The 16,190-nt window shown below is 36.8% G+C and overlaps 1 protein-coding gene across 1 annotated transcript in view; it reads right to left on the bottom strand.

The window, feature by feature from the left end:
* Positions 1–16,190, bottom strand: part of ABCA13 (ATP binding cassette subfamily A member 13) — a 180,505-nt gene that overhangs the window by 142,193 nt on the left and 22,122 nt on the right. The window contains exons 10-19 of the mRNA XM_065669310.1: positions 15,482–15,684; positions 14,730–14,857; positions 12,772–12,866; positions 12,355–12,531; positions 11,759–11,964; positions 10,166–10,308; positions 9,711–9,828; positions 2,499–7,166; positions 1,059–1,165; positions 370–488 (exon numbers count right to left, since the gene is read on the bottom strand). Of these exons, the coding sequence (XP_065525382.1) occupies positions 370–488; positions 1,059–1,165; positions 2,499–7,166; positions 9,711–9,828; positions 10,166–10,308; positions 11,759–11,964; positions 12,355–12,531; positions 12,772–12,866; positions 14,730–14,857; positions 15,482–15,684 (5,964 nt within the window). The remainder of the gene's footprint in view (positions 1–369; positions 489–1,058; positions 1,166–2,498; positions 7,167–9,710; positions 9,829–10,165; positions 10,309–11,758; positions 11,965–12,354; positions 12,532–12,771; positions 12,867–14,729; positions 14,858–15,481; positions 15,685–16,190) is intronic.

The following is a 16,190-nucleotide window of genomic DNA, read 5'->3' as shown; positions in this document are numbered from 1 at the left end:
CTTGATTTCACAGCTGTTCTTGTGAAGATTTCAAAATATAAATGTCATCTGATTTATGAAATTAGCAGGATCAAAAAATTTAAATTAACCTGCTGCTGCTTGGTATTTAATAGCAATTTCATTATTCTAGTTATAGGAATTCCAGTAATTCTAGTTATATTTACAGCTTTCAAAACTCACCAATATTTACTTATAGGAATTCCTTCTGGGTGTCACTATCAAAGGCATCAGAGCTATACACATTCAAACCTCATCTTTGTATAGCTACTGTCAGAACTCATCATTCAAACAGCAGAAAAGAAATTTATCAGTTTCCAAAGTTTAACGCATGTTGTAAGGAACACTTGTTGGTATAGAATCTACACAGACCTGATAATGATCTTGAATCAGAGTGATTCCTTCCATGACAGAGAGGAGTAAGTGACCCATTAATCCATCTTTACATTTTGTAACAACACAGAAAAGGTTGCTAATGACAGCTGGTTCTTCTGTAAGAGAAAATGTCCAGGCTTACTATTCTACAAAAAAATAATAAATTATTGTAATCATATGAAAAGTTAACCAAATAATAAGGGATAAAAATAATTTAAAAGCAAAGAAAGTTATGTGTTAAGGCACTGAGACATATTTGTGGACAGATTTCTCATTTTAGGGGGCAAGAATGGCTAGTTTGATTCAATTTTCATCAGTATTCTCCATTACACTTTCCTGATCAGTAATAAGAACAGCAATACCTGCTACAGAACCAAAGAAGAAAACTTAATTTTTGTTTTGTGAGCAAGAAGCATAACTCTGAGAAGCTGCATATATTAACCACATCTAACCTCCTTCTCAGGCAGACTGTCCTGATCCTATTTCCCTGTGGAGATATCAAGATGTTATTAACCCTCCAGTGAGTAGCAAACTTTGTCAGTTTAATTTCCAGGTATGAGCATGCTTGCTTTGATTGGCATCACCCAAATTAACTTATTTTTACAAAAGGTTGCTCAGACTAAAGCCTTACCATTACTGTACTAACAAGTACGGTAACCTGTACTGTCACTGCTGTGGTAACCAACCTGAAAAGATTTTAAGAACATTCAAAATGGTAAACTGCAATTTCTGCAAGAGTAGGACACTAGGAGGGCTTAAATGTTCCTGAAGAATCTCGCAGATTTTAGATGCTCTGTAGAAAGATTAATAAGAAAACATTATTTTCATGACAAAGGTACCACAGAAAATTTCTAACAAGTGATTATGAAAGGTTGCGATCTTCAATGGACCATATGAAGATTTCAGTATTAACAGTTTGTACGTTTTTCCGAACTATTTCAAAATCAAAACATACTTTCTTTTAAAAAAAGAGTTTTTCATCACAGTAGCAAGTCATCAGCTTTCTTAAGACTTTTGAGGTTCTAGAAAGTACTCTTACAAAATAAGTAAAATCATAACAGGTGCAGAAATACTGAAAAACCACAGCATACACTGATTTGATGGCAAACAGAAAAATGCACAAAGTCTCTGATAATCAGCATTTGAGGGAAAGAAACCACTTTTCTAGTATTTGCTTTCGACTTTTCAACAGATTTGGCTAATACCTGGCCCTGCTGACTACTATTTCTGCATATTTGCATGAAGTTAATCATAAAGGTCTAAATAACACATCAGAGTCATGCATCAGCTTCAGTATGCCATTTCTCAGCTGGTCTATGGCAGTAGGATCAGTAGGCCCACCAGCAAGACACCCTAAAGCTGTTTGGAGCAACCGTCTTGTGGATACATTCAGTGATTATTACCCCAGACTAGCAGTACTTTTATTTAAGAAATTGTCAGTAAACATTTTTCTGAAGCAGAGTTTCCTCTCCTGATGGTTATGTTTGATCTGAGCAATCTGGCAAAAAAGATCTTTGGCTCAAGATTCCTTCAGAAACTGTGTTTGTTAAAATGAACAACTTAACCCTATAAGCATAGCCCTAAAAAAAGTCATCTTGTTTACATAAGTCATCAACTCATTATTTAATTTAAATACACTTCAAATACAGTATATCTACATCTGAATGTAGAAAGAAAGAAAAAAAAACAAAGAAAAACAAACAAAAAAAACCCTACAAAGAGTTAATCCTAAGCATTTCTTAATATTTAGCTCCATAGACAAATATTTAGCTCCATAGCCAAAATGACTGTTGTCCACTAATAACTGCTGGTTCAATGTTCATGCCTGCAAGCATTTTAAAACACTAATATCTTCAAATATTTTTTTCTGTAGTAGTTCCAAAGAAACCACCTTGAGTATCAACACAGATGACTTATCACATCTGTAATCTGGCCCACAAAATATAACATCATATCAAATATGTCTGGTCTGAACAATATAAGTTCACACAAAATACTGTTTTACTCAAAGGCACAAATATGAAATTAAACAGTAATTAACTTAAAAGTTTTGATTGAGCTGTTTGCAAACAAGGACCCCATCTGTCATTGTCAGCACACTGTCAGAGTACATAGAAAACACTCACCTAATTTCTGTCATTATATCTTTATGCAAATCTTTTAGCAGGAAAATTATTTTGTTCTTGTCATGTCCTGTGGTAGACTGAAATATCATTTGCAAGATCTCTTGCATAAACTCCAGAGTTCTGTTTTGGGACTGAAGAGAGACTTCTCTATGCTGTGTGTTACCAAAAAATGAGTCAATGAAGTCAGCTGCCTGAAGCTCAATATGGTTTGCATAGAGAAATTCTTCTATAGCAGCAAGATCAGCAATTATATGAAGGAGACTCTTGAGCAAAACTGAATTAGCAGTATAATTCGATTTTTCTCTGCTAAGATGACCATCAACAAACAACATACTAGCGTAATCTTCCTTAGACTTATTTTGGAATATCTCCAGAAAGTCAATAACATCTTTCAGAAACAGCAGTAAGTCATTCGATGACTTTTCGTTAGTCATGAGGAGAATTAGAGAATGTATTATTTTAGAATAATTTTTACTGTTACACTCGCATACAAAGCTGTTCGCAATCTTTTGTATGTCTTCAAAATTCCTTAACATAGAAATTACAGATGATGCATTAAACTGCTGTATTAAAACATCAAGATCCATTGAAGAGGACTGTCCAGTGACTAACCTTAATAACTGAAACTCTTGGTTCATGACTGCAAGTAAGTGTCTAACATTAAAATTCATCAATAAATCTTCTATGCTTGTAACTATAGGAAACCAGAAGTTCTCAAAGTGTTCAGACATATTACTGTTTCCATTTAAAGTTGATAATATCAGAAGCGTTGAGTATGTCTGGTTCTCAACAGAAGGCAGCATCATGAAAGGCTGAATTAGAGAAAGAAAAGAAAGGACAGCTTCTGTATCCAGAAGCCCAGAAACTTCACTGGTCATATTCTTAACATTAGTAAGAACAGTCTTTATAAGTGATGCTCTTGAATGTCTGTTCCAACTTAGACCACCATAAAGATCATCTAGCTGTTCAATAACACTTTTGGCCATCTCCATTTCTGCCATTGCCATACCGCCCAGTGTTTCTATAATTTGTAAAGCCACTTGTCTCTTCGGTGTAGAAGAACAGTTGACTGAATATGTATTGTTCACCTGCAGTGGCAGAGCATAGAGGGACAGATCATTCCAAAACTCTAGAAGCTCTTTGAGAACTGACTCATTTACATGACGAAGCTCAGAAAACTTCAAAAGAATAGAGTTCCATTCTTTGATCTGATGAAAAAAGCAAGTCAGATTGCGAGTGATATCCATCTGAAAGTCTTCCATAGTGCATGAGGAACTGTCTTCCAGAGTGATGAGTTTCAGCTCCTTAATTACTTCAATGACTGCATTGTAATTAAGGGTATAATTGGTATGCACTAAGTTACAAGGTGTAAAAGTGGGAGGTGTTGCAGTTGTGAGACTCCAGCAGAATGCTACAGAAAAACAAACTGAGGCTTCCGCAGGTTCATCAGACATATCTGACAGTGTCTCCAGTAACATCAGAAGACTTTCTACTTGATTAGAGAACTCCTCTTCAGCAAACATTGGCATTTTTTCTTCCTGAGTCAGTATGAAAGCATAGATTTCAGTTAGAGCTTCCGTGATGTTTCCATGAGCTAATCTTTCTGTAAGACTGATGACATCAAGGAGGAAATGGAACATCTCTTCTACATCATAGAACTCGTCTTGTTCAAAGAGTGTTGTTATTTGCCATAAGCCAGTCAGGTTCCAATTACATGAATTGTTCTCAAATGCATCCCACCAGTCTGTTAACATTCTTAACTCAGAATTCTCAATATACAAAGGTTTGATATTTTTAAAGAAGTTATCCAGGCTCCTCTGGACTTGTTTGAATTGACTTATCAAGAACTCAACATCCACATTCTTCATGTTTTGCACCAAGGCTACCATGCGCTTTAGAAACTCTTTATCATCTCTTAATGGAAAGCCAGTAAAACTAGAAGACTTGAATAGTTTAAGTGCCTTATTTAACAGTTCAATATTTAGAGCTGCTGTTTCTATCAGTTCCTGGAGAAATGTTTTGTATTCACCCTTTGAGTCAAGTTTACTAATCATATATTGAAAGAACTCCATCAACAAAGTGGTATTTTTCTTATGTAAGAAAGGTTCAATCTCAATATCTAAATGAGAGGAGCTGTTTTCTTGGACTTCAAAAGTTTTATTTTTCAGAAAAGTTTGTATTTCTGCCAAAAGTTCTACTGATGAAAACTGATCATGGTGAAAAGAATTAGGGAACATCCTCAAAGTCCTGTTAAATCCATGAATTGACTGAATAAAATGAGTCTTATTTGATGTATACCATGAGTGCCCCACTAAATCATTGGCAGCCATCTGCCCTCCAGAGTTACTTAAAAGCATAAAAATAAATTCAAGAAAACTAACGTAATCTTTTACATAAAATTCTGGGTGAATATTTTTTAAAGTTTTTGCTATAATACTGAAATAAACGTTTAGACAAATCACATCAGAACCAGTTACGGAGCATTCAGGGAATATCAAATTAAAAATAAAATTAACTATGTCCATCACATGCATTAGCTTAGTATCTGTCTCAATGCTTCCTAGAGATTTCAGCAAAAATAAAATATGTTTTGCACTTTCAAGGTGGGAAGGCAACTTGTAATTTTCACTGAGATTACGGAATCCATGTATCCATCTGTTACAATCCTCTGCTTCATCCACTGTACTATAAAAGTTTAGTAAGGAATTGAGATGAGATGAAAAATTTGTCTGTAAATGGCTTATGTCCTTCTGAGTATTGTCCAAAATTAGTTTGGTAATATTCTGGAAAAGGCTGATGCAGACCATATATTTTCCTTGAAGTACACTCTTAAAGAAAGCAGATGTGTCTTTCATCTCAGTGAGAATAATTCCAAGTTCCTTTTGGGAAAGCTTGAGAACAGTAGAAAGAGAATTTCCAATAGAAAATACACCAGCACCCCTATCTTCTACCTCAGATTCTCCTGATCCCTCTGAGTTTAAAGTATCAAGCCAAGAATTCAAAATCTCTCCATTAACAACCTTTAGTACAGATTTCTGCAATTCAGTTATCATGACACCCATCATTTCTAAAACACTTTCTAAACTGTTACCTTTAAGTGAGCTTGTGACATCAACTGCATCATTAAATACATTTTGAAGATTGGCAAGGAAAGCTTCAAAGTCTTTCCAGTCATTTAAATCACCACCTCCTTCAAATATTATATTTAATAGATTCATTGCTGCCTTTGTCGCTTCAACAATAACCATAGCTGTATTATTGCACAGTTTATCATGAGTTGCATTTAAAAGACTTTCAGAGAGATTTGCCAAATCATCTCTTAGACAGACAAAAAAGGTTGAATTCAGATTTAAGATTTTGGATGCTTCTTCAAAAATCTCTGTCCAGGTCTGAAGCCATGTGAAAGTGCAGTGCAAAGCATAAGGCACACTTACCTTACCTCCTAAATTTGTTATATTAGTCAGAACACTGTCCAATGAAAGCAGAAGTAAGCTGTAAACCTCTGCTGAATTATCATCAGAAGTAATGTTTGAGAGATAAAAATCAGTGCACTCATTACGTGACAGGCATTCTGGGGAGATACCAAGAAACTGATCCAAATAACAAAAGGCATCTCTTTGGAGCTCTTCATCTATAAACAAAGTTTTAAGGCTGCTCAGAGTGCTATAGACAACATGCATATCTTTTTTTCCTTTCTGTGCAAGAGACTGGGCCTGAAATTCTGTGTAGTTGTAAATGTTTAGTAACTTTTCACAGAGAGATTTACTAGTGAAGTTCCAGAGAACATCAAAAGTTTCAGACAGCAAATCAAAAACTTGATCCCTATCTTGGAAACCATGCCATTCTTGAAACGATGATATATCTTTCAAACTCTCATCAAGAACTGTTAACAGAGTCTTATTGCTTTCAACATTTAAGATGAGATCTTCATTCTGATACAGAGAGAAAAGTATTGGAAAAAGTGAGGCCACACTACTGCTGTTTAGTTTTTGGATGTTTTTGAAGAAATTGTGCACTATTTCTCCCAATTCTTGTACTTTGTATATAAGAGTTACATTTGAGAGTAATAAAGAGGAGGCATTACTAACCCCATGAATTCTGCTGAAAGAAACATTGATATGATCATCAGCCAACAATCCAACCTCATAGAGATTCCTTAGGAAGTTTTCACTTAAGTGTTTTTGATGGTTCAAAGCAGCAATATTTAACAGTGGCCAACCAGTCAGGATATTTTGGAGCAACAGTATACTTCTATTATGGATTTTATTTTCTGTAATGGAAAACATAATTCTAGATAAGGCCTCCAATACCTCCTCCTCTTCCACTTGCCTCATATGAGACAGCCTAAAGAATACAACTTTCACTATATGCCAGAAAACTTCTGTTTTCTCTTTCATCCAGAATCGCTGAAGAGGCTGGAAATTTTCTTGCAGCTCATTAAGGAGTTCAGAAACTGCAGATTCCTTCCCCTCACCAAAAGTTTTCATCCATGCTATTGTATTATTCAAGACATTTTCAATTAGAGACCGGTTTGAAGAAGATGAGAAATCAAGCATTACAATATCTTCTATGACTTCTACCAGATGAAAAAGATGATCTATTTCCTTCTCATCAGAAATAGTAAAGTTTTCTTCTCTCTTCAAGAACTCTTTGAAAGATGTGAAAATCCTGAAAAATTAAGCACAAGTTTTTTCTTATTACTTATGTAGCAGGCAGACAATAATTGGTTAATTAGATACTACATAATTTTATAATATAGTTTTATTCACTTAAAGTTCAAATATCAATTAATTAGCAGTCATAAAACAATCACCACAAAAACTAAAACAATATAAATGACAGTTTGTTTTACAAAAATGTGAAAGAACTCACTGAAAAGTCACAGCCACATTTAAACCAAAACCTCAGGGTAGGCAGCTAGGTTAAAAAAGCATGCACTGATCAGTAATTATAATCCACCCTGTAAGGCATGAGAGTCAAACACCTTTAATCTACATATGTCACATTTTCAGCTGCTGAAAAGAGCAAAGCTTTTACGTTTCACAGGCTAATTGTTTTAAAGAAAGGAACTATCAATAAAATCAATCAAACCCTCTAATTTTCCATGAATTCTGAACAAGGTTTTGGGGTTGTTTTGGTGGGGTTTTTTTTGCTTTACCATAGATACTGAAAGCCAAAACATTCCAGTTGACTGATTGATAGCTGAACAGTGTTATTTTAATACTGGAGGGAGAGGAGATGAGACAGGACACACCAAACAACCAACAACAATAAATAAAAAATAAAAAAACACATGAAATCACAGTGAAAATTCAAATGATGTTTCCATTGTGTCAATACTGTCTATTTAAAAACAATTTTTACTAGTTCTCTCAGACTGATGATGACTGAGGTGTAAGGAGAAGGAGCATTCCAATGCAAGATTTCAAGATGAAAATACCTTCTGAAATATGTTTTCTTTTAATTGCTGAAATACAGAACACCGCACATGACTAAAAAGCTTTGTGAGGGAATTTCTGTGTCACTTACTGGTATGGCTTCTACAAGAGAGAAACCAAGATGTCATTCATTGAAAAAAAGTATTCCCTAAATAGAATCTCTTTCCTAGACCCATTCAAGTCAAAGAAATACATGTATGTATAGCACTAAAATCCAAACAAGTTAGCTGATTTTGTTAAATACGACTGTGTAAAGAAAATAGCACATACTTTAGAAACAGTGTTTAAGACCAAATCCAAATCCTTGCCTTAGCAAATGGGCCTGCATTTCTAAGAAAGCTGAGAAAGAGCACAAAAGTGATTGAACATTAAAATCATAGAATCATAGAATAGTTAGGGTCGGAAAAGATGTTAAGGTCATATACTTCCAACCCTCCTGCCATGGGCAGGGACACCCCACACTAGACCATATCGACGAAGATGTTGTACATGACTGGTCCCAACACCGATCCCTGTGAGACCCACTCACTACTGGTCTCCAACTGGACATTGAGCCTTTGACCACAACTCTTGGTGTGTGGCCATCCAGCCAGTTCTTTATCCACCGAGTAGTCCATCCATCAAATTGATGTCTCTCCAATTTAGAGAGAAGGATGTCATGTGGGACAGTGTCAAACGCTTTGCACAAGTCCAGGTAGATGACATTAACTACTCTACCCCTGTCCATCAGTTCCGTAGCCCCATAATAGAAGGCCACCAAATTGGTCAGGCAGGATTTCCCCTTAGTGAAGCCATGCTGGCTGTCACCAAGCACCTTGTTGTTTTTCATGTGCCTCAGCATGCCTTCCAGGAGAATCTGCTCCAAGATTTTGCCAGTCACAGAGGTGAGACTGACTCTGTAGTTCCCTGAGTCATCTATTTTCACCTTCTTGAAAATGGGGTTTATATTTCCCTTTTTCCCGTCATTGGGAACTTCACCTGAGTGCCATGATTTTTCAAATATGATGGACAGTGGCTTAGCAATTTATATACACATTGTAAGAAGTGTATTTAAGTGTAACTCAACATTGAATTAGCAATTTGCACTCTGCAACCTGTGGCGGCTTTTTTTTTACAGTAGATATCAAGAACATCTCAGATTTTGATTCTTCATCTTTCACTGCATTGATAGTGGCTATTTTCATTTGATAAGTTAAAGAAGGAATCGGTTCAGTGAAGAGCTGAAATATCAGCACAATGAAAAATAAAGTTCAAAGTCCAGAAATATAATTTACAAAGTATTCTTATCTATTAACATCTGTGATCACCAGCATAGCATGGTAAATAGTTACTAGCACTTACTAGCAGAAGCAACACTCAACAACTAGTCCAAAGTTGTTCAACTAGGAATATTTTAATTATTTTTTAACAGAGTGATGATTAAATGGCTCTGGTTTCACCGCTCATCTAGGCATTAGGAGGGCTATAATGTAAGTAACTTAGTAACAAGAAGGCCTTGTTACACTACGCTAGAACTGTCAGGAGTATACCACTTTAATTACTGTTGATAACACACCAAAGATGGAGATGTCTTTTTTAATGCTTTTGAATGACAGCCACAAAATCATAACTTTCTTTATAGGATTCTGTTTCTTTCCAGCAATACTGAAAACCACCAGTCATTTGGTGAAAAGAAGCAGGGCAACTACTTTCAACAATTACAAAAGTCCAAAGTGGAGGTGGGATAAACAATTTCTGGAAAACAGTTAAATAAAGGAATTAAATTGGACTTTACCGTGACCAGGAAATAAATGAGGAATAATCTGGTAAATTTTGCAGAAATGCTAAATAATGGCCTAAGATGGTCTCCAAATTGAGCTTTTGTCTAGAGCACAAAGATGCTTCTAGTCCATCTGCAGAAAAAATAAAAATGTCAGCATCAAGAGATAGGTCAAAAAAAGGCAGACACTCCACAGGTTCAACCAGCTGGAATTTTCCCAGTAGAAATGGACAAACCAAAAATTTTCTATCTGTCATTAAAATCACAGCTGTTTACCAGAGTCAGGCTCTGTATGTCATAACTTTTCCTTGCTAATATTTCAGTGAGCTGGTGAATCCTAAGACTGATGGAAACACAGACTTACAAATATAAAAATCAACATCTCTTCCCTTTCCAAGGAATATAGTACCTTACGACAGACAGGGACTCATCAGAATAAAACCTATGATGTGCAGTAGCTCTTTCCTTACCTGACTGACCTCCCATGGTGCCTGCTGCTTTTTCATTCATGTATTGAGCTACCTCACACATCCAGCTGACAAAAGCTGCTAAATCCTCCCAGTATGGGTTATCCTCAAAAACAAACAAAATTTCTTCAAGTGTATTATTAATTCTGAAATGACATAGAAAACAAAGGTACCATTATTAAACCTGTGATTTCTTTTGAAGTCAAATGGTAATTTGCGAATACATGCTGTTTCTCTCCAAAATCTCTAGCTAAATTCTATTGCTACTTTCTGTGTACAGACAGTCCTACTGACTTAAGTGGGAACTCAAGCAGGCAGTCTAATAGCAGAGTCTTTTGCTAAAGAAATCAACAGCATAGTTATCACGTCGTTCTAACCCCAAACCAGGAACCAACCAGTCAAACACCACAACAACAAAACATACAAATAGCGCTGAGTTTTTTTGGTCTTCAATGTTACTAAAACACAAGCATCTATTCCCAGGGACCTTTAAGATCTATCAGCGGTTTTGATGATCAAAAGAGGAATGTAAAATTAGTCCTTCTGGTCATTTTGTAGTCTTTTAGCAACAGGAAGAGAGAGAGAAGGCAATCAGCCATTGACCAACAGCAAGAGACAAGAAAAATGACAACAATCTTCTAACATCTGGGATGTTATTAATATCTGTGGATTTAATCCCTGCTGCCAAAGCAGCTTGTGGAATTTCTGATAGATTCTTGAACGATTAGAGCTAATAGTTTTATTGTTATAATAAAAAACTCTTCCATCAAGTATCTCATGCACAGAAGAAACGGAGATATTTGTCTTCTATATGTTTAAGTTTGTGACATAGAACATGTGTCTAATATAAATGCAATTTCACATTAAATGTATTATTCTCATGCTTTACATTGCCAAGCAATGTAAAACAAATAAAGCAAAAAGTAAAACACTACCTTATTATAAAGTACTTTATTGATATAGGGATTTGTCTCTAATATAGTCTGATTTAGCACCATTAAAACTTCAAATCAGTAGAATTATTGAGTCACTGAAAATGACAATCAACTTAATAAGAAGATGAATGGATTTTCTGCCAAAATAGAGGAACAGCAACCACTTGATGTGTTCGGAAAGCAACTTGAAGCTGCAATACCCCTACTACTGTGCTTTCCTAACTACCCTCTTCTTGATATTTCCCTTCATTTCCCAGGAGTCTTTCAGATCCAAGTTGCCAAGCATCCTGAGCAGCACAGTGCCAGAGAGCAATACCAGGAAGCAGGCTGAAAAGTAGCAGAAAATATGTGGATGTGGGAAGATAAAAAGGAAAAATAGATTTTTAGAATCCTAGATACCTGCTTATCCTCAGCCTGTTTCCACCCTTACTACTCCCCAGTACTACTGCTGCTACTAAAAAAAAATAAAATTAAACTAAATTAAAAAATCATCCTCTACCTTCTTGTTTGTGCTTATAGGGAATTGTTAACACTAGGTGGCAATCAAACGCAAAAGGCAGGATTTTAACCTTTTTATCTACTCAATTACTGGTTATAATACCTTATTCCAGCTGGTACCAGTCAGAATCTTTATGTATTGAAAGGTACACAAGATACATACAGTGAGAAGAGCAGCTGTTCCTGACAAGAGCTGAAATGGACATCCTCCTCAGATGGTGCTTCTGTGCTCAGAAATTTATTAATTTCACAGTAATAAGCATAATTTTTGGTTATCTGTTCTTCTATTTCTTGCCATCCCAAAGAGTCATTCATTACTGGATGAGGCAGGCTCTGTTGTCCCTGCGTTACTTTCTGCAGAAGCAGGACCTTTCACAGTAAAGAAAGCAATATTTCAAAGCAGTAAAAAGGAAACTCACCTTTGGTCCTCCTCCTTATATTTCTAATCTTAATGATATTGAAATACAACGTAAAATAGATTAAATGAGCAGTCTTTCAAACCTTCCATTTCTTTTTCTGTAAGCCACAACTACTTAGCAGGTCTAAAATGTCATATCCACTCAAAGAGACTTACCAAGACCACTTGTGCCTAACCACCAAGCACATTTTGATCAGATTAAACAATCAGTTACCCATCCACTTATTATTGGCAAACAGGAAGTAGTAAGCTACAACCCCTGCTAATTTGTTTTATTTTGTAATAATATTATAAGTAAGACACTGCAAACTTTAAACACAAGAAAAATCAGAACTACTTACAGATTCCTTTAGTGACTGGAGCTGGTTACCTAGCTTAAAGGTCACCTCTGAGCCATTGCCAGGGCACATGTATATTGCTATTATGCCAATGCCATCTGAGCCCTGTGGAAGTCTTAGGGTCTTCTCAAACATTGTAAGCAGGTCATTGCAAACATAGGAAGCATTGCTCATCAACATCTAAAATTTAATTAATATACTGTCAACTTAAAAATTAATTTAAGATGAAGGAACAGATTTGATTCACAGTCTATATTAATTCTTAAAATGAAATGTCAAAAGACAAAAGAGTACAAAGTAAAGTTGGACCAAAATGCTGACGAATAAGAAGTGAAATACTTAACAAGTACTTTTTATCCCCCAAAATGAGCCTCTGGAGCTTTATGCAAATTAACATACAAACACCAAATAACAGCATACCTGTTTTAGCTCCACAAAGAGCTCTCTGATGTCAAGATGAATGAGTCCATCTCTTTGGGCAAAGGGAATCAGTTTTTCCAGGCTATGTAAAGCGTCTGTAAGACATTTTTCCCACACACCCCATAAAGAAAATATTTAACCTGCACAGTAATTTTGGGACATTACAGTAGGAAACATCCTTATGGGAAAAGAAAATTGCATGATAGAGCTTAAAAATACAGCAGTTAGAGAGGTATAAAGGTTCAATTTTGTTTAGATGACATCCCGCCCCGAACTCTCCATTTTGCACAAAAGATGCACGCAGTTGCACACTGCACTTCTGGGGAGCAAAGACAGCTTCCCTCATGCACCACCACTGAAAAAGGCTCATGGAGACAAGGCAGGAAGAAGAGACAAGTCTTCTTACACCAGCAAAAGCATGATCCTATCCCCTTTCATAGTTATATCAGAGTAGCTCAAACAACTTCAGTGGTCTTTCATAATTTCCAGGAAAGGAAATTATGTCCTGTGTGGGCTTCTAGCTATGAATGTTATAAATCAACTCTTCCCACATGCAACTGTTGGTTTAACCAGCAAAATTTTCTTGAATACGGAAAGGTTGCCTAATTCCTTAACCCCAAGTAAAACTAATCTCTCTCTTCTCAAATGAAACCACAGAAATGTTACCAGGTCATGTTATTGAGTTGCCAAATCAGCCCTACAAAGACCAAGCTGTCACAGCTCCATGCCCCCTGGTCCAACAAGCAGCAAGGCTGGGAGGCACAAAAGCCAACACATGCACAGTAGATGCACATGGCCATCCACACAGATCAACACAAACCAACACACACAGCACTTGCATGCCCAACTAACAGCACCAAAGGCCTCATCCTGTTAATCTTCCTGGTTGGTCAGGGTGAAGGTCTGCTAGAGACATATGTATATATATATATACACACACAGTGTTGATCCCCCCAGCAGCTGGGCTCAGACAACCAGACTGCCCAGCAGATGCCCCTGGCTCTCAGTCTCCCTCCACAGTTGCTGACAACTGGGCATATGAGCCCAGAATAGAGAGAGATCACCCAGGAAAAGAATTAGAAATGCAGTTTAGAGAGAAAGCAGGACAGATCTACAGTGGTCTTGTTTACAAGCAGCTTGTTTATTATGAGAAAACCCTCTTTAGTCACCTTGTTGCTATTTTCCCATCCTAGTTACTCCCCAAACCACCTAAATAATTTCATCTCCCCACTTTTGATTCCACTTCCAAACCTCCCATACTGTCTTGTGCAACTCTTTCCCTGCTTCCCCTAAAGAGTCCAATATCCCCAGGCAGGGTTCAGTCTGTAAGGTGGCCATTTTGATTCACTTGCAATGACCAGCCAGAAAAGACAAGCTACACCTAAATCTAAAACCAAGACTTCTTGTTCATACGTATATGGCTGGCTGAATAGTCAACACTCAAAAGTTGTGGTCAATGGCTCAATGACCAAGTGACCAAGTAACACCAGTGAAGAGTGACATTCCTTAGGGGTTAGTATTAGGACCAGCACTGTTTGACATCTTTGTGGGAGGCATGGGCTTGGGAATCATCAGCCGGCAGTGTGAGCTTGCAGCTCAGAAAGCCAACAGTATTCTGGGCTGCATCAAAACGAGTGTGACCAGCAGGTTGAAGGAGGTGATCCTGTCCCTTTATGCCACTCTGGTGAAACCCCAACCTTGAGTACTGTGTCTAGTTCTGGGGCCCCCAGCATAAGGCCATGTTTAATGGGGTTTTGAGAAACCTGGTCTAGCAGAAGGTGCCCATGGCAGGGGTTTGGAACAAGATGATGGTTAATGTCCCTTCCAACCCTAACCCAGGGCACATATATTACAGAGCCCAAATGCCTTCCTAGAGGTAGAATGTTATCAATTTTCCATGTTTTTCTGTGGAAGTCATTTGAGTGACAGTAACAAGTAACCACACCATTCAGCTTTACCTTCAGTGAAGTATAAATACTGTGCTATTACATTCCTTATGGCTCCATCTACCAGAAGCAATCTCTTTGAAACAGGCCATTGAGGTACATCCTGAAGTACAGACTTCATTCTCTCCAAATGCAGGATTCTGCAATCAAAAGAGGTGGAGCACATAGGCATTGTGTACTACAAACAAAAAGATAAAGTTGCTAAAAAACTATGGGACTTTTTTTTTTTTGTTGTTGTGCAGTCACTATATCATCTACTTTATAGTTTCTTACAACAGCAGCAGTACAGCAGTTTCCTTGTATAAAAGAAGAACCAGGTTCCAAAATGCACAAATAAATTATTGAACAATTTGACTGCAGGCTCTCCCTTAACAGTAGATAATGGATTGTATCTCTCAGATTAATCCTCAGATGTTGATTTGTATAGTATAGATCATCTCTTCTCTAATGAGGAACAGGTTTTGATATGAACAATTTATTACAAATATATAGCCATACAAATGACAAATCGAGGCCAACATTATAACTCCCAGAAGGGATATAAATCATCCAATGTGCACTTTGAAAGAGAATTATCAGTTCCTGTGTTCTGCCACAGTCTTTTCATAAGCCTCTGACAAACATTAACTCCCTGTGTCTACAGCTGAAGTCTTGTGTAGAATCTTTCAATTCATTTATAAATCAGAAATCAGTGAAGTGTAATGTCAAAGTAAATATTCAGTTGATCTGAATTTTATAAGACAAGTTGCAGAAAGATAACTTACAGATCATGAGATGCAGTATATCCTCCTGAAAAGTAGGCATCTGATTTCTCATTCCATTGCTGGATCAGGGTACTTATCTCTGCAAAACGTTTCCTGACTTCCCTGTCGTCTAGAAACTGAGACATTAAATCATCTATGATTCTTTCAAGTTCCAAAAGGAGTTTCTGAGAGAACCTGTTGTTGTTGAACCATTGATCAAATACCTAGAAGATTGAACGCAAAACAGAATGCACCTTGTTAGAAAAACAAAGCTTTATTATTTAGAAAATACACCTAACTTGCATGTCTAAAAAAAAAACCCAAGCACACACACAATTAATAATGATAGCAAATTTTCTCCCTAACAGTGTGTCTAGACTCTGGCCTCACAAAGGTTGATTTACAATACAGTTTCGACTGACCTGCAAGTTGGCTATATAACGTGCTACATCATATAGAGAACTAACATCCTATGTTGTGCTGTCACTGCCCAAAGACCCAGGAACGATAAAAAAAGAAATGGCCTGAGGCTGAAACCAATCAAAAGCAGACCTCCAGACAAAAGCTTGCTTTCCCTTACAGGGCTTCTGCTTACACTAACAAGAAAATGGAAGGCAGCAGCTTCAATGTTTTTGGTGTCCCATTACACAAAGAGATGAAAAATGACCCTGCGTGCTCCTATTGTGTAGTCTGGAATAAATAAAGCATACTAAGGCCTGGCCAAACATAC

This window comes from Lathamus discolor, chromosome 2 (assembly GCF_037157495.1).
Source record: "Lathamus discolor isolate bLatDis1 chromosome 2, bLatDis1.hap1, whole genome shotgun sequence".
Lineage (NCBI taxonomy): Eukaryota > Metazoa > Chordata > Aves > Psittaciformes > Psittacidae > Lathamus > Lathamus discolor.
This window is presented reverse-complemented; position numbering and strand designations above follow the sequence as displayed.